We start from the raw sequence: 18041 nt of genomic DNA on the forward strand, positions 1-18041 counted from the left end.
GTTAGCATTTTTAGTAAAACTGCAAAAAATTATTAGCTAAGTTAGCTAAGTCACATGGTTAGCATAGTTAGCATGTTAGCATGTTAATTAGCATAGTTATCATAACTAATAAAAATGATTAGCTAGGTTAGCTAAGTCATATGGTTAGCATAGTTAACATTTTAACATTGTTAACATGCTAGTTAGCATAGTAACTTGGTTAACATTATTATCTTTATTAACATAGTTAGCATAACTACTAGCAAACATTAGAGCCATTCCAACTGTTAGTTATCGTCAACTATCTGCCTAAATAATTTAACCATTTCAATTATCAACCTATTTAACTGTTTAGTCATTCTAACTATATTAAACCTTATCTACCAAGCAAATAATTTAACCATATGAACGCATCATATTTTTGCATTTTCATGCACTGTATTTCCTTCAGGAAATGCTTTTCTAGTTATTATTCTTCTTTTCTTTTTCTGCGTTTAATGCGGCTTCAACCGTTTAATGTAGAAACTTCATTCAAACTGTGTTACGTAGGTCTTACTTAGGACAGGTGGGGAATGTATTTTTCATATTTGTAACTTTTATACTTTTTGAACTATTAATTAAAAACTATTAAAATTTTCCCCATAGACTTAACACTGGGGATTATGGCATCACAATAGGGCTCTTAGAATCCTATGCCAAGTGTTCCGGCCAGAGCCATATGGTTCCGGCCACCTCCAGCAACTGTCTGTCTCAGGCTTTAAGCATACAATCTGTCTCTCTTAAGACTACAGATCCTGTTCAACTGTTTCCTCTGCCCACAACTGTTTAAAAATAAAAGTCTCCACTACAATAATTCCCTATTAAATAATTTAACCATTTAAACTATCCAACTATTTAACTGTTCAACTATTCCAACTGTCAGTTATCATCAACTATGCCTCTAGCCTACTATATTAAACCACCACCTACCTAGCAACCAATTTAGCAACCATTGAAATTAAGCATCTATGTCAGTTTCCATAGCAACCAAGATGATTATACAAGCAAACCACTGTAGTAACTCCTTTATTTCTGATAGTAGCCACCATGGACACCCTAGCAACAACCTAGCAACGACTTCAAGTACCCTAGCAACAGCCTAGCAACCACATTCCATTAAAACCTAGCAACCAACATCATTAACCTAGCAACCAGCATAGCAACCACCATAACTACTCTAGCAACAGTCAGTTGTCATCAACTTTGACTCCCGTCAACTGTTTCCTCTGCCCAAAGCTGTTTCAAAATAAGAGTCCTCACTACAATAATTCCCTATGAAATATTTGAACCATTTAAACTATCCAACTATTTAACTGTTCAGCCAATCCAACTGTCATCATCAGCTATGACTCCCGCCAATTGTGTCCTCTGCCCACAACTGTTTGGCAGCCTGGGCTTTTCAGTCAACTAGTGTGATCAACTCCCAATCTACATTCAACTTTTAAACTGTCTACTTTTAAACTATCAACTTTTATTAAGCTGTGCAACCACCATGTCTGTCCTAGCGTCATTTTCATGCACTTGTAATTCCCTGGAATTACATTCTCTAGTTATTCCTCTAACGCTTTTTGTGCGTTTAATACAGCTTCAACTGTTTAACGTAGAAACTTCATTCAAACTGCGTTGCGTGGGTCTTACGTATGTGACTTCAGCTATGTATTTTTCAACTTTGTAACTTTTATACTTTTTAAACTATTAATTAAAAACTACTAAAATTTCCCCATTGACTTAACATTAGATTATGACATCACAATAGAGCAATTAGAATCTTATGCCAGGTGTTCAGGCCACCTGGAGCCACTGTCTCAGGCTTTAAGCATACAATATGGCTGTATTAAGACTGCAGATCCTGTTCAACTGCTTCCTGTGCCCAAAACTGTTTCAAAATAAAAGTCCCTTTAAACTATCCAACTGTTCAACTGTTATCAACTGTTCAACTGTTGTAACTGTTTGTCAACTATGACTCCCATCAACTGTATCCTCTGCCTTAAAAATAAAAGTCCTCACTAGCTAGTTAGCATCATTAATATTGTTAGCATTGTTAGTATAGTTAGCATTTTAGCATAACTGCTAAAATGATTAGCTAAGTTAGCTGAGTCACATGGTTAGCATAGTTAGCATGTTAGCATAGTTAGCATGTTAACATTTTTAGTAAAACTGCAAAAAATAATTAGCTAAGTTAGCTAAGTAACGTGGTTAGCATAGTTTACATTGTTAACATAGTTAACATTTTAGCATAACTACTAAAAATGATTAGCTAAGTTAGCTAAGTCACATGGTTAACATAGTTAGCATGTTAGCATTGTTAGCATTTTTTTCTTCAAAACAGCTAGAAAACATGAGCTAAGTTAGCTAAGTAACTTGGTCAGAATAATTAGCTTTGTTAGCATAACTGCTAGCAAATATTAGAGCCATTCAACTATCTACCTATATAGAGCCTTTAAACTATTTGTCTATTAACACGCATTAAACTTTCAATCTATTAACAACTGTTAAACTATCTACATTCAACTTTTAAACTGTCTACTTCTAAACTATCAATTTTTATTAAGCTATGCTATGTCTGTCCTAGCTTCATTTTCATGCACTCGTAATTCCCTGGAATTACATTCTCTAGTTCTTCTTCTAACGCTTTTTGTGCGTTTAATGCCGCTTCAACCGTTTAACGTAGAAACTTCGTTCAAACTGCGTTGCGCAGGTCTTACTTAGGTGACTTCAGCTATGTATTTTTCAACTTGGTAACTTTTATACTTTTTAAACTATTAATTAAAAACTACTAAAATTTTCCCATTGACTTAACATTAGATTATGACATCACAATAGAGCAATTAGAATCCTATGCCAGGTGTTCAGGCCACCTGCAGCATCTGTCTCAGGCTTTAAAGTGCATATGTCAGGTTAAAAAACATTTTTGACAAATGAAGGGACATGAAGCAAGATAGTAGTGAGTAGTGATTTTTCTTGAAAAATCTACTTTAAATACAATAGAACAATATTTACAGTTATTTTTATAACTGAATTTATGAACATTCCAGGAAACATTCCAGACACAATGATGACCTCATAAGAGGGAGTTCAGCAAAGTTGGTCAATTAAAACACATGGGATAAGGGATCATACAGTAGGTTTTTTTACACTGATGAGGCCAAAAACATGACTTCATTCCAGTATGTCATGCTAGAGTCTACTACCTGCCTGACATAAAATATCCTGATGCATATTTTCTTTACTGGCAACCATTATTGATCTTAAAATTTGATGAAGAGGATATGGGTAAGTAGCAATGCTTGAAAATGCCAGTTGTGTCACTTGCCATCACATATAGGCCATTATATAGCCTAAACTAAGTAGAATCAGTAAGCAAGTCATTAGTCTGTGTTCAGCCAACCATGGGCATATATGCTTTTCTTTAGAGACCTGACTATAAAACCATCAGTGTATGTCCTACCACACATTTGCTCTTTATATACATCTGCTTATCAACTAATGTTAGTTAAGCTAGCTATAGACAGGCTATTAATTTGCTTACTGATTCTACTTAACTTGTTGTATATAAAAGCCTATGTGATGGCAAATGACACAACTGCCATTTTGAAACCATGATACATACTACTAGTGATCCGATCCTACTCACACCCCTTATCAATTTCTCACTGATGATTTGATGGCCATGATTTACCTAAATTTTGTAGCTTATGATTTATTCATGCTTATGAACCACTGGTAATTTTGTAGCTTATTATTTATTCATGCTTATGAACCACTGGTATGTCATAAAGAACATTTTTGGCCTTATCAATGTAAAAGAAAATGCAGTTAAAAATGCAGTTAAAACCCATTCTCCCCTAAGCTCAACTAAGCTGGACTCCCTCTTATGAGGTCATCACTGTGTCTGGAATGTTCATAAATTCAGTTATAAAAAGAACTGTAAATATTGTTCTATTGTATTTAAAGTTGATTTTCAACAAAAATCCCTACTCACTACTATCTTGCTTCATGTCCCTTAATTTGTCAAATTTTTTTTTTAACCTGACATACACACTTTAAGCATACAATATGACTGTATTAAGACTACAGATCCTCTTCAACTGCTTCCTGTGCCCACAACTGTTTCAAAATAAAAGTCCCTTTAAACTATTCAACTTTTTAACTGTTCAACTACTGTCAACTGTTCAACTGCTGTAACTGTCAGTCAACTATGACTCCCATCAACTGTATCCTCTGCCTTCAACTGTTTCAAAATAAAAGTCCTCACTAGCTAGTTAGCATCATTGGCATAGTTAGCATAATTAGCATTTTAGCATAAGTTCTGCTAAAAATGATTAGCTAAGTTAGCTGAGTCACATGGTTAACATATTTAACATGTTAGCATTTTTAGCAAAACTGCTAAAAAAGATTAGCTAAGTAACATGGTTAACATTGTTAGCATAGTTAATATTTTAGCATAACTGCTAAAAATTATTAGCTTAGTTAGCTAAATCACATGATTAGCATGTTAACATTTTTTACAAAACTGCTAGAAAACATGAGCTAAGTTAGCTAAGTAACTTGGTCAGAATAATTAGCTTTGTTAGCATAACTGCTAGCAAACATTAGAGCCATTCAAACTCAGTTATCGTCAACTATCTACCTATATACAGCCTTTAAACTATTTGTCTATCAACACGCATTAAACTATCAGTCTATCAACAACTTTTAAACTATCTAGTATCTACATTTAACTTTTAAACTTTCAACATTCATTCAACTATGTGTATCAACATCCATTAAACTATCTGTCTATTAAACTACCTGTCTATTAACAACTGTTAAACTATCTACATTCAACTTTTAAACTGTCTACTTCTAAACTCTCAACTTTTATTAAGCTATGATATGTCTGTCCTAGCTTCATTTTCATGCACTCGTAATTTCCTGGAATTACATTCTCTAGTTATTATTATTCTCCGCCTAAAAATGTTTGTGCAGCAAAACCCGTAAGGGCCCGGTATCTACTCAAAACCCAAAACATGAGGTACTGCGCCTATAGTTGCCACTATAATAATTAATTTTGGCAAGTACAATGAGGCCTAGCCTCAACATTCTTGCATCAATTTAATCTTTACATTGGTACTGGGTGTATTTTGGTCTTTTGCTCTAAAAATTTCAACTTTTCTCACAGTTTTACTATAAATGAAAGTGAAAGTAAAGTGAACTAGTCGGAGGCCATTCATCCCAGTCTCCTAAAATTCAGTGTACATCATCTATAGGCAATGCTGATAAATAATTATCGGGGGGGAGGGACGTTATTTTGTCCAGTCATGTTAAAAAACACTCAATGAACAATACAAGGAAGTGGCCCCTTATGACCAATATCTGAAAAGTTAGCAAATTTGGTCAAATTTCAGAAGGAAAAAATGATTGAAATTTTAACAGTCACATGAATATATCACATGAATTGTGATATACTCTCACACTGAACTGGCCAGAAAACCCGGGTTCAAAACCCACCTGAGACATAATGTGTCTTGTCTCTACAGCGCCCATACCATGTATAGATTCGAATCCCAGCTGCTGTCATATCCCGATTTCACCCCATCTCTCTCTCTCCCACTCACTTCCTGTCTATCTTCACTGTCCTATCCAAATAAAGGCCTATAATGCCTAATTTGAATATTTAAACATTAAATTACAGAAAAGTTTTTTTTTCATTAATATAAAACATCAACTGGGGGAGTTTCATAGTGATATTTGCTTGTTAAAAAATGTACCCTACACCTGTAGTGTCTCACCTCAAACTTTGTTCAATTTCTCAAATGTTTTCTTATTCAATTATGTAGGCCAATCTGATTTCCACAATGTTCTAGACTTCAATCAATTCAAAATGTATCATGGAATATGTCAGTTGCAAACACACAGTTGCAAACACCCTGCGAACATTAACCTTGGTGGTATGGTGGTGCAGTGGTTAATGTCGCAGATTCTCAGGCGTTGCTCGAAGACTTGCTGTTGCTGCTATCCTTTAAAGGACATGGTGTTCCCCTGACTCCTCCTCAGTTCTCACAATTCTACAGTATCAATGCCCAAAGGGGTAATCTGCAGTTGCCAAGGTGGCTTACAGCAACAAATGCTGTAAAATTAATTAATTAAACAGCACCCCTTAGCTGTTCTAAAGTAAACTACAGCCTTTTGGGGTTTATTTTTTAAGTTAATTTAATGTGTAAATCCAGCCACACAACTAGTGTCTAAGCAGCCCCAAGCTTGTGTGGCTTGTGTGATGTTGTTTTGTTTATGTATACTTTTTCTGTATGTAAGTCAATGGTTGTTTGTACGTGTTTATGCTTGACATGTATGAATAGTTCCTGTCAGGAGAGCGTTTGCATTACCGTAGTGAAAAAACCAAAGGCCTTGATGATCTGCTGGGGGACTTGCACTGTGATATCAGAGGTAAGGTATACTGTATCTCAGTGGCGATTGCTGCTCTTTGGAACAGGGGAAGCTCTGATAAAAATGGTAAATTATTAAATTAATATTATTAAGGTGCTGTATTGTTCTTTGAGGGCAAAAAGTATCCCAAACAGTAGGCTATAGAGTTGGCATGGCAGACATGGCATGTAGCCTACACAAGCTACCTAATTTAGCCTAAATACACAACTGGAACAAAAGCAAGTCACAAACTCTGTAACTCCACATTACGGTTTTATTTACAGTATGCTATTTACAAAGACAAATAGAAACCGACTGTATTCCTCCCAAATTATGAGAATTTGAGCTGTAACTTGCCTTGTCTCTCGGCTTCACCTGCCAACACTAACGTTAACGCATCCCTGCCTTGAACTTGAACCACTTCCTGTCAGATCGCGACATATGCTGTCAATCAAAAAGAGTCCAGCCTCTATAACGGTTCCTCCAATCATCATACAGAAGCTTGGCGTCCGGGCCATCCCACTGTCCCATTCACTCCCAGAGACGCCGGGCTTCCCTGGAAATGACGATTTTGTGGCGCTTGTCCAATAAACGTGTAGCTTTTCTGCACTGAGATCAGCCCACTCTGTAGTGCCATTGAAAGCCAGTGAAGCCGAGCGTCTATGGGTTTTTTGCATGGTTTTTTGATAGATCGTGTTGTTACAGCAATGTATTACGGGTGCGAAATCACGATAAATGACCGGCAAAACCTTATTGCTGAACAAACTAGCCATGAAGTTGAACATTTTTTCAGCATGTTCTAGTTGGAATAGTAGGCTAGAAGCTAATGTAATAGTGTTATTTGATGCGATTTTCCGTGATATTTTAGAGGAGGCTGAGCTTCCCCTGTAGTCTTAGAGCAATCGCCTCTGCTGTATCTTATTTTGACTGCATTCAGCCACATGCAAATACAGTTAATTCTAAAAGTTTTCAGGTCCCATATTTTTCCACATTATGCAGTTTCATCTTAAAATAGGTTGAATTCATTTAATTCTCATCAATCTACACACTACTCCACAATCACAACGATTTAGTGATCTGATCAAGGGTTCAAGGTTGTCTTTATTGTCCCACTTGGGGAAAATTGATTTGCGAGTGCTTAGATAGGGGCGAATTCTCCCATTTGCGTGTAAATCACACGTAAGCCCGTTTTTGCGTGCTTCAGTTATGCACTTTTCAGTTACGCGTATTCTCCCATTCCCGCTTCTGTCACACCCACAGCGCGCAAGTTCGAAATCAAGGCGGCCTTATGAAAGAGGTGATTTATTTAAAATAGAACCAGACTGATCCACCACCTCGTTAATTTAGGTTGATATGAAAACGTGGAATGTGGACTTTCTCATTGACCTTCTGAATGCCACTTAACAAAATTTCACTTTTGCTTTGAGGTTTGTTTATAAAGGGTCAAACCATGCTTGAGGTGTGTAGATTCATAATTTAAAAACTCACTATTAAGAAAGAAAGTTATAATGGCAGCTGCTTCTCATAATATAAATGTATCTATGCTAACAAAGCTGTAGACTGACACCTGCAGTTTCTAATACAGTAGAGAGACTGGCATAACAACACCAGCCTCCATTACAAACAAGAGACAGGAAAATATAAATGATGCTGCTCAACAATAGTGCAGGCATCTGTGCAAATGTATGGAGGACTTCGGTCAAGTTGGAAAGAAATGGACAGATTTTGAACGAAGTAGGCTATTGGATTATGACTTCACGTCAAGTTAAAACTGAAGATGCACAGTCGGTAAGCTCTGATATGCAACGAGGGTGATTATAACAGGGTTTTCCCTATTTAAAGGAATTATCCGGAGTAAAATGCACTTTAGATCAATTTACGGATGATTGGGAGTACATACGTTGAGTTGACATCCAAATCATGTCATTCGGATGTGTTTTGAGAAAGTTCGATGTTACCGTTTTTAGTCAAAACTCGTTAGCCTGGAAGTGACGCGGGCATGTCATTTCGCTGCTACAAAACGCTATTTTTATACCTCTTCTACAGTTCCAAACAACATTACACTTACGTGGTAGTGAGTAGAGGGTCCCTAAAGCCAAACCGAAGTATCCCGAGGTCTTTATGTGGTCGGATAGAGAGTCCAGAATGAATTTCATCAAGCCAGTACCTTTCCGGAAATGTTGCCATCTCTGGAAATTCACAATTTCGTCGCCGTTTTTTTTTTTTTTTTTAAACATAGTCCAGTATTTCTCTCGAAATTGAAATAAAGTTGTATGGACTGGACTATGTTTTTTTTTTTTTTTTTTTTAAACGGCGACGAAATTGTGAATATCCAGAGCGTGTTACTCCACACTCAGCAATCGACTCCTACGGACTTTCCCCTGAAGATGGCAGCAAAGATGGCAACATTTCCGGAAAGGTACTGGCTTGATGAAATTCATTCTGGACTCTCTATCCGACCACATAAAGACCTCGGGATACTTCGGTTTGGCTTTGGCTATATCTGTGGAGAGGTTATAACAAGACCTGTATCTGTAGGAAGAAAATTCCATGGCTTACGTTTAGCCAGATCTGCGCAACTCTGATTCGATAGAACGTGCCTGCTGACTTGACAAGATAGAAACAAAAAACAAAAGCCCAGTCAAAAAGCACTGCTCTAGGCCCCTGCCGTGGCGCAACTGGCTGGGGCACGTGCACCGTACGCCGGCGACCCGGGTTCGATTCCCGCCCCGTGGTCCCTTCGGGATCCCACCCCGACTCTCTCTCCCACTCACTTCCTGTCACTCTCTACTGTCCTGTTGCATTAAAAGGCATAAAAAGCCCCCCCAAAAAAGCACTGCTCTATATGAAGTCTGAAACATAAACATATTAAGAACTTGAAAGGGTCTGAAAACTGCCTGTATACATAAATCAGATTTGTAGGCCAAGTATACTTGCGTATACAAGGAATTTGGTCTGTGCATTTATCCCATCCGTGAATTAGTGAACACACAGAGCACACAGTGAGGTGAAGCACACACTGTATGCATTTGCTCACATTAGATGCTCAAGTGTTGGATTTTCTGTTTGTAACTGTAATATTTGGTGGTTTGGAGAGTTAGCTACAGTTCTGTGTTGACAGATCTAGAAACATCAGTGATGACTCAGCTCCAGAATGTAGTGCTGCAGCGCAGTAGCTGCCTTTATAAGGTGCTGTCTCTGTGTGCTGAGTTGGATTGCCTGATAGCTATGGCCCTGGCTTCTCAGGAGTACAGTTACAGCTGCCCCACAGTCATGCCGCACAGTTCTATCAGACTCAGCCAGTCCAGGTCAGCATACACATGGACATCAAATAAAGTACCTCTTGACATGTACACCACATTCACTATATTAGCTGTAGCACTCATAAATGGGGTAAAAATAATATTTCTTCTTTTTTTATTTTTTTGCTCAGACACCCTTTGTTGGAATTGTGCTGCCCAGTGTTTGTGTCTAATCCGCTAGTGAGCTCTGACACTGAGGGAAAGGTGAAAGTACTGACTGGGCCCAATTCATCTGGCAAGAGTATCTACCTCAAACAGGCATATACACACCTTGGTTGTCATTTATAATCAAATCATCATTTTCAAACCACAGTTTGTACTGATTCTATGATAGATTTTATTTTTAATATTGATCCAAACCTGTTTGAGTGTACCCTGGTTTGTAGTTGTGTTCTTGCCCACTAGTAGAACATCTTCCAAGTAAAACCATTTTGTGTGATGTAGGTGGGCCTCATTGTATTCATGGCTCTGATTGGATCAGATGTTCCAGCTAAAGAGGCAGAGATTGGTCTGGTGGATGGCATTTTCACACGTATGCAAAGCCGTGAATCTGTATCTGTAGGCCTCAGCACTTTCATGATTGATCTCAATCAGGTAAGCAATATTCTCTTACTTTTTAACCATTTCTGTTTCACTTATACTTATCTCCTGCACACAAACAAAAACAAACATCATTGATAAGTGGAAACTGTGTATTTATTGTAAGATTTGCAATTTCAAAAAAAGCAATGAAATGGGGTTTTTTTTTCACTCTTTTTCTTTAGATGGCATGCGCCCTGAAAGGAAGTACAGGAAACTCTCTGGTCCTCATTGATGAATTTGGCAAAGGGACGAATACGGTGAGAAACAAATTGTATGTACTGTAACTGAAATGCTACCATGGCTTCACAGGCGACAGATGATGCTATGCTATTGGTGATGATGCTGTGGATGAATTTCATAATGCAGCATTTTTCATTTGAATGTATTGTTCATTTGAAGAATGAGAAAGACAAATAGTCCTTCACTTAGGAAGAAGCTCTTTAAAACATTGTCAAATCATGCTACAATATCATGAGTCATCAGGTTTTGCACAAACATGGATCTTGAGTGCATATTATCATTTAAAGCAAAAAAGGGCCATACCAAATACTAACATAGAATTCATAGATATGTATTTGACATTGACTCAAATTGTTAAGACGTTATGATGTTGTATTAAACTAGATCTACCGCATAGCAGTACGGCTGCCGCTCAGTCCTGCACATTTCTCCGCCAAAATAAATCACGCTTGTCAATTTGTCTCTACCTCCTACTCCATCCCCTACTCTTGTAACTCATATAAGTGTGTGTGTGTGTGTGTGTTGTTATGGTGTAATGGTGTGTGTGTGTGTGTGTGGGTGGGGGGGTGTAATGGTGTGCTTCTCAACTAGACTAGAATTTAACGATTATAGTGACAAAAATGATCACGGTTGTCGGTATTATCGCTGTATTTTTCAAATGTGCTGAAAATGTTTCTGAGTCAACAGAATAGAATATCTTGTCATGAAAGTATCCTTGTGTCCTTGTAAAAGTAGTGTGGCTCCTTTAACAGAAAAAGACTCCCTTTTTGTTACTCGGTGCATGTTATTGCAGAGTACGCTGCTCCGTCTATGAAAGGTCAAAGTAACAAAAATTAAATAAAATTAAATGACAAAGTAAAATGTCATGTAAGTCAAATCACCAAGTATCAAATTTAAATCTATCAACAGTCATTAAATGCAATCTAATTTGAAGTTTAAATCAATGTATTTTGAATTACGTTAAACTTGAAATCAATTGAATAAGTAGTTGAATTAATTTGTCATAATTTGTCATACATTACATTTACATTTCCCTGTTGTTTTCATTTTGAATGAGACTTAATATTTCAGCCTCATGCAATTCCGTGCGCCACCATTTAATTTGAACGCTTTTACTTTGGACTTTGGTGTTTAGGTTGTACTGCCACCTGTCAATCATGCTCTGTCCCCCGCCCCCCCTCCACTGAATCTGAGTCGATTTATCAGGTCTTTCGTAATAGTTTCCCGTTTTCCCCCCCACTTCATCACCATCACCAGAGCCTTCGTCTGAGTCTGAGGCAGGAGCTGAACTACATGAGGTAAGTAAATTGACATCATATCGCTGTGTTTTTGCAAAATCAGGTGAATTTTAGTGTTGACATACTTTTTAGCTCTGCTAGTAGGCTCGACGAAGACGAAGACGAAGGCTCTGGTGATGGTGATGAAGTGGGGGGGAAACCGGGAAACTATTACGAAAGACCTGATAAATCGACTCAGATTCAGTGGAGGCGGGGGACAGAGCATGATTGACAGGTGACAGTACAACCTAAACACCAAAGTCCAAAGTAAAAGCGTTTTAAAAGCAAATTAAATGGTGGGGCACGCAAAATTATGAATATTTTATCATAAGTGCCTTTCGTTTACACGGCGACGCCGCCATCGGGGCTTGAAGACGCAAAAATCTGAAGACTCCTTCCAGAGTGTAGAGTTTTGAAGACGACCCGGGTTGTGTCTCCGTCTAAACGGCTAAACTGTCAAATTATAATGTCTGCACGTGATGCCGAACCCTATATATTATGTCACACCCATGCACGAGCCTGTAAAAGTAAACCAACATGTCTGACTATATCGATCCCACAGATCTTCAAACTGCTCTAATGTCCGAATATTTGGCTCTGTTTGGCATGACTCCCAATCGACTCCTTGATGCAGCTTATTAGTTTCGTATGTCAGCGTTGAATAGAGGAGTAGTTCGACCTCCTCGTCAGTCCCGACGAAGTTTTTCTTCAGAGCCGCCATGGTTGTTGTGTTGACATGGGAAACAGGAAATGACATTTACGCGCATGCTCGCGGACATACCGAGGTTCTATCACACCACCACCCAGCGGTCTGGAATGCATATGGGTGGTTTTAGGCCAAAAAAAAGTTTTTGAAAAAAATTCAGATATTAGGCATGGAAATCACTTAGTCCTGTTGTACTGACCCTTCCATTCCCAAAAATATGTATGGTCTTTTAGATTTTGTGTTGAAATTCATATTTATTCACTAATTAGTTGTGGTAGTGACTAAAATTGTCATATGGTGTGACATGAAAGTTATTGTTTGTAAAATTATAATGGGGTATTTTGTTTTTAATGTGAGCAATGTATTATAATCTTCTATCATTACTTCATCAAGATCTAGCATTTCCTTGTGCAAATGTATTACATTTTACAGTATATTTCTTCATCAATACACAGAGTAAGGCATATGTCCTCAATCTTTCAATAAACGTCATATTCATTTTGACTTACCTTGATCTAAAAGAAAGAAAATACTTGTGACTTTTGCTGACCCTATTTTCTATCTGTTCCATTGAGATTTGTATGATATAGACCCCAAAAGCCTTTTTATTTTCATAATTTCTTGATGTCACACCAAATGATATGGTGTCACGCCATATGATAAATAACACCACAAAACAATCTGTTAATACAAAAAATGTGTATTATATGTATTTCACAAGCAACAAAAGACAGTTTAAGACAGGTATATCATGTAAAGATTCACTTTTAGAAATCACAACTATGCAAAACAGAATGCCACCAAATATTGTATAGCTATTGGGTTCCCTGAGTTTTTCTCTTCTCAATGGTGGGCTTCAATCTGAATGTTTGTAGTTCCCCTTTGAGTTTATTGTCTTTATATCTGTTAAAAGACAAATTCAACAATTTATTCAGATAATTAAAAAAGTTGTCCTGCATTATAATCAGATTAAATTGTTGCAATTACTTATAGTGCTAAAGACAACATTAATATTACTGTTTTCTTTAACACCAGAATTTATTTTCTCAGACTACTATTGATATTTAGAATGTCAAATATGTATCTTTTGTATCCAAGGCTGTAGAATGAGTGAGTGAGTGTGTGTGGGGGTGATTTCTGTGTTTTATGTGTGTGTGATTCGCAATACATGCAATAGTTGCACATGTTAAATAATGAATGTTAAATCATGTTAAATATGATTTAACATGATTAACTCATAATTAAGTGTAATTATGAGTTAAACATATGTATGAAAAAACATTATTTATGCAGGAAAATGCAGTTTCTATCATACAGTGTGACAAATAAATCATATGGTGTGACGAGAAAACCCGGTCACACTATATGATATGGGGTCACACCATATGAGGTTTCATGTACTTAGCATGACATTAAGCAATGTGCTTTTATGCTAACATCCTAAAAACATGCTAACTGCAATATGACAATATAGTTTTAAAGGTAATATTGACTGAAAAGTAATTTTATTTGGGCATTTTTGCGTAAAATGCGTCACACCAGAAGACTGAAGCAGGGAACTGAAGCAGGAGTGCCGGATATACTTGATTTTTTTGAAAACATGAAGAGAGAAAACTCACCTTGTAACTTTCAGTGTCCTTCTGAGGTGTTGTTCTTCCTCCTGAAAGAAGGAGGACCCCTACTCCCCAAAGGTCTCCAAACAATTGCCCGTTTAAAAAAAGTAATATGGCGTCACACCATATGATATCCATTTCTGGGACAAAGTGTTTTAGTTAAGGGTGGCTTCACAATATTATGCCTGAACTTTTAGTCAAGCAGACTCACAAGTAGGCATCTGGGTTATCAATATATGATTGAATAAACAGAAAATGAATTCATTTTCTTGTTTTTATTCAAAATCAAAATTTGTGAAATGTGACTGGGACAGTCACGCCATATGAGCTTTTTCTGGTTTGGCTGAAAATTGTGAAAAAATGGAAGATTAATCCCATGAATGCTCTGTATGCTCATATAAAACAGCATTTTCTGAACAATATCACCATAGTTTTTGATATATTTTTTTATAATTTACCTATCTTTGACACATTGGACCAAAAAAAGGCCATGTCATGTCAACCACCCATATCCAATCGAATATCACATACTCTTGCGTCTTCGTATAAACAAAGATTTCCCCCTGAGAATGCTCATCTAAACGAGAATAAAAAAATGAAGACGATACGCCACTTCTGCGTCTTCTCTTTTCATCGTCATCGTATAAACGTAGCGTTCAAAATGAAAACAACAGGGAAATGTAAATGTAATGTATGACTTCAAATTAATTCAACTTCTTATTCAATTGATTTAACGTAACGTAAGTTTAACGTAATTCAAAGTTCAAATTACATTGATTTAAACTTCAAATTAGATTACATTTAATGACCGTTGATAGATTTAAATTTGATACTTGGTGATTTGACTTACATGACATTTTACTTTGTAATTTACTTTTTATTTAATTTTTGTTACTTTGACCTTTCATATCCGTCAGGCATCTTTTGTCATATGTCAATGTCTTGTGTGTGGAGCACTTACGTTACGTTAAATCAATTGAATAAGAAGTTGAATTAATTTGAACTTCAAATTAGATTACATTTAATGACTGTTGATAGATTTAAATTTGATACTTGGTGATTTGACTTACATGACATTTTACTTTGTAATTTACTTTTTATTTAATTTTTGTTACTTTGACCTTTCATATCCGTCAGGCATCTTTTGTCATGTGTCAATGTCTTGTGTGGAGCACTTTGGGTTGCACTCTGTGCATGTTAAATACGCTATACAAATAAAACTGACTTGACATACTACAACACATATTCATACCAACACGATCGAATTCGTGATTACAGAGTTTTGTTTTAGCATGGCTTTCCTCCGTAAAAGAGACTAGCATTTAACTTCACAGCCTGCGGTTAAAATCCTAAATTCACGGATGTGTCTTGGCTTTATTTTTAAGGCAAAAAAGTCACTCAGCCACCAGTCTTTGATAAGATGTGAAACATTCACTGGAATTTTGTTTCTTTCTATTACACCTGCCAAGGAATCAAACTGAATAATCGAGAACGAAGGGCCTTGGTCAGACAGGTAACCAAGGACCCAGCGGTCACTATGAATGAGATCCAGAGTTCCTTTGAGAGGATGAGAGAAGCGTAAAGAAAGAAGAAGGAAGAAGCAAGTTTAAACACAAGTTTATCTAAATTAGCTATGTACCAAAAATTACATTTTACCGTGACTCGAAGAGCTGTAAACAGTTTTGTAAGGCCGGTAAAATCCGCTTGGAGCTCCAGTGGAATTTTGAATTGCGACGAGAATTCCCGGGCTAACCGTTAATGTGCCGTGAGAAGGTTGGGAATATGCACCCACCAGCCCAGCACTAAACTTGTGTGGTAAACAAAATCGGATATTTCAGGCAGTAAAAGCCCCGGTAAGAAGCAAACTAGATTTTGTTCAATCTACACACCTATGGCTACTGAAAAATGTAAGGTTCATTTAGCAAATGTTATTTTGAAGTATTAAAAAACATTGTTGTTTTAAGAATTTTCGAACGAAATGGTTGGTAATTAACACGTTTAAGATATAATGTATACATTAATTCCACACAGACTGATATATTTCAAGTGTTTTCTTTTAATTTTGATGATTATAACTGACAACTAATGAAAACCCCAAATTCAGTATATCAGAAAATTAGAATATTGTCAAAAGGTTATAGAAGGAAATATTGAAGACACCTGGTGCACACTCTAATCAGCTAATTAACTCAAAACACCTGCAAAGGCCTTTAAATGGTCTCTCAGACTATGTTTACACGAAGCAGGGTATTTTCCTAAACAAATATCTGGCCATCTACGTTTGCAAATAAAACTGCATTTACACGAGACCGTTTTTTTGTAGAATGTGTTTACACGAACCCGTGTACATACATGCTGTCATGAGCACGCCAAACCACAGTCATACAAGACATGGTTCACAGCCAAAATACTACCTTTATTGTTTTTGTAGAGAAGGCAATTACATTTGTATTCATGCAGGGTACAAAATAGACTTAGTTAGGCCTATTTATGACATTATTTATTTATCCATTAATTCATGCTCAACATTTATTCATCTTCGACTCAGACATTCATGGCTAATGTCTTAAACACTTCGTGACACAATGCTATCCTTAACTTTCACCAGCAAAGGTCCTCATAGAGTTCTTAAGCTTCGAGTACTGAACCTTTTTTCGATACAATTGGATTGAAAGCTTCACTGGTTCAGAAAGCTTCAATTCGCCATCACTACTACGTGGATCTCTGGCAGGTCAAGGTCTCCCCCTGCGGCTTTGTTGTGATCCATCTGGGTGCAAGCCTAGATGGTCAGGTGGTCGATCATTTGCAGGTGCCCCCCTTTGGACTGATGCAGGTGAAATGCCTAGACTTCACCAGCATCACTGAGGCACCTCACATCAAGTTTGTTGGGGGGAAACCTTAACTTGGTTGGCACCTTAACCAAGTCAAGACATTTCCATGGAGAGGAGAGGATTTGGTGAGACAAGTCCTTCATTAAAGTTCTGAAAGACAAATTAGATATGTTTTATTATTCCACATTTATCGACGTTTTTCTTCAATAGTATGTATGTGTGTGTGTGCGTGCATGCGTGCATGTCTTGTTCAATTTGTAACAGTTATTTTACAATTATTCTGTTCATCAGCATGTGTGTGTGTGTGACATATTTCTCTATCTATTTTCTTAATTTTGGATTCAGTGATTATTACTAACAACTTGTATGGGTGTGTGTATGCATGTAGAAGAGCAGGGAAGTGAAAATACTCATATGACAACACCAGCACCTAAAGTTTCTGTATCCTCGTGTGAGCTGCATCCAATGCACCTGATGCAACCACATAGACAAGTAGAGAAAAGAAAAAGAGATCAAGAATAGCTTCTTTTCCTGAGGCTGACCTCCTGCTAAACTGTAAACCACAATGCTAATTAATTACGGCACACTACAATTACTGTAGTGTGCAATGATGACATAGTAAGTTATGTAGTGCTGTGACATAAAATAACTAGGGCTGTTAAAATAACTGATTAATTTCGATTAATTAATTTGAGAAGAAATAACTGATTAAAAAAAATAACGCAGATTAATCGGTTCCGTATGACCTTTGACCCCGAGCCGTTCTAGTTAGTAACCATTACTGTAAAATGAAGGAGAGAGAAGAAAATGTGCTGCCTAGATCATTGATTGGAACATTTACTTTTAAAAAACTGCCTGATGGTGTTGACAAAAATAAAGTGTTGATTAAAAAAAAGGCCTGCAATATCTGCAGCAAGGAATTTGCATATCACCGGAGTTTGTCAACTCTAAAGTCGCACATCAATGGAAAGAAATAGTGTTGACATTGAGGGGAGTTTTCATTTATTTTCATTGTGTCCCCTAGGTTATATCTGTGGCCTGAAATGCCTTGTATGTGAAAAAAACTT

The 18041-nt window shown here is 36.9% G+C and overlaps 1 protein-coding gene across 1 annotated transcript in view; it reads left to right on the forward strand.

Annotated features, from left to right (window-relative positions):
• msh5 (mutS homolog 5) overlaps positions 1-18041 on the forward strand; it is a 129844-nt gene that overhangs the window by 96783 nt on the left and 15020 nt on the right. The window contains exons 16-20 of the mRNA XM_076281318.1: positions 6357-6444; positions 9545-9731; positions 9857-9983; positions 10170-10319; positions 10490-10564. Of these exons, the coding sequence (XP_076137433.1) occupies positions 6357-6444; positions 9545-9731; positions 9857-9983; positions 10170-10319; positions 10490-10564 (627 nt within the window). The remainder of the gene's footprint in view (positions 1-6356; positions 6445-9544; positions 9732-9856; positions 9984-10169; positions 10320-10489; positions 10565-18041) is intronic.

The sequence above is a fragment of the Alosa pseudoharengus genome, unplaced genomic scaffold (assembly GCF_046254945.1).
Source record: "Alosa pseudoharengus isolate Yale_2024_CS ecotype anadromous, Long Island Sound unplaced genomic scaffold, YU_APseudo_1.1 YU_APseudo_1.1_scf_12, whole genome shotgun sequence".
NCBI lineage: Eukaryota > Metazoa > Chordata > Actinopteri > Clupeiformes > Clupeidae > Alosa > Alosa pseudoharengus.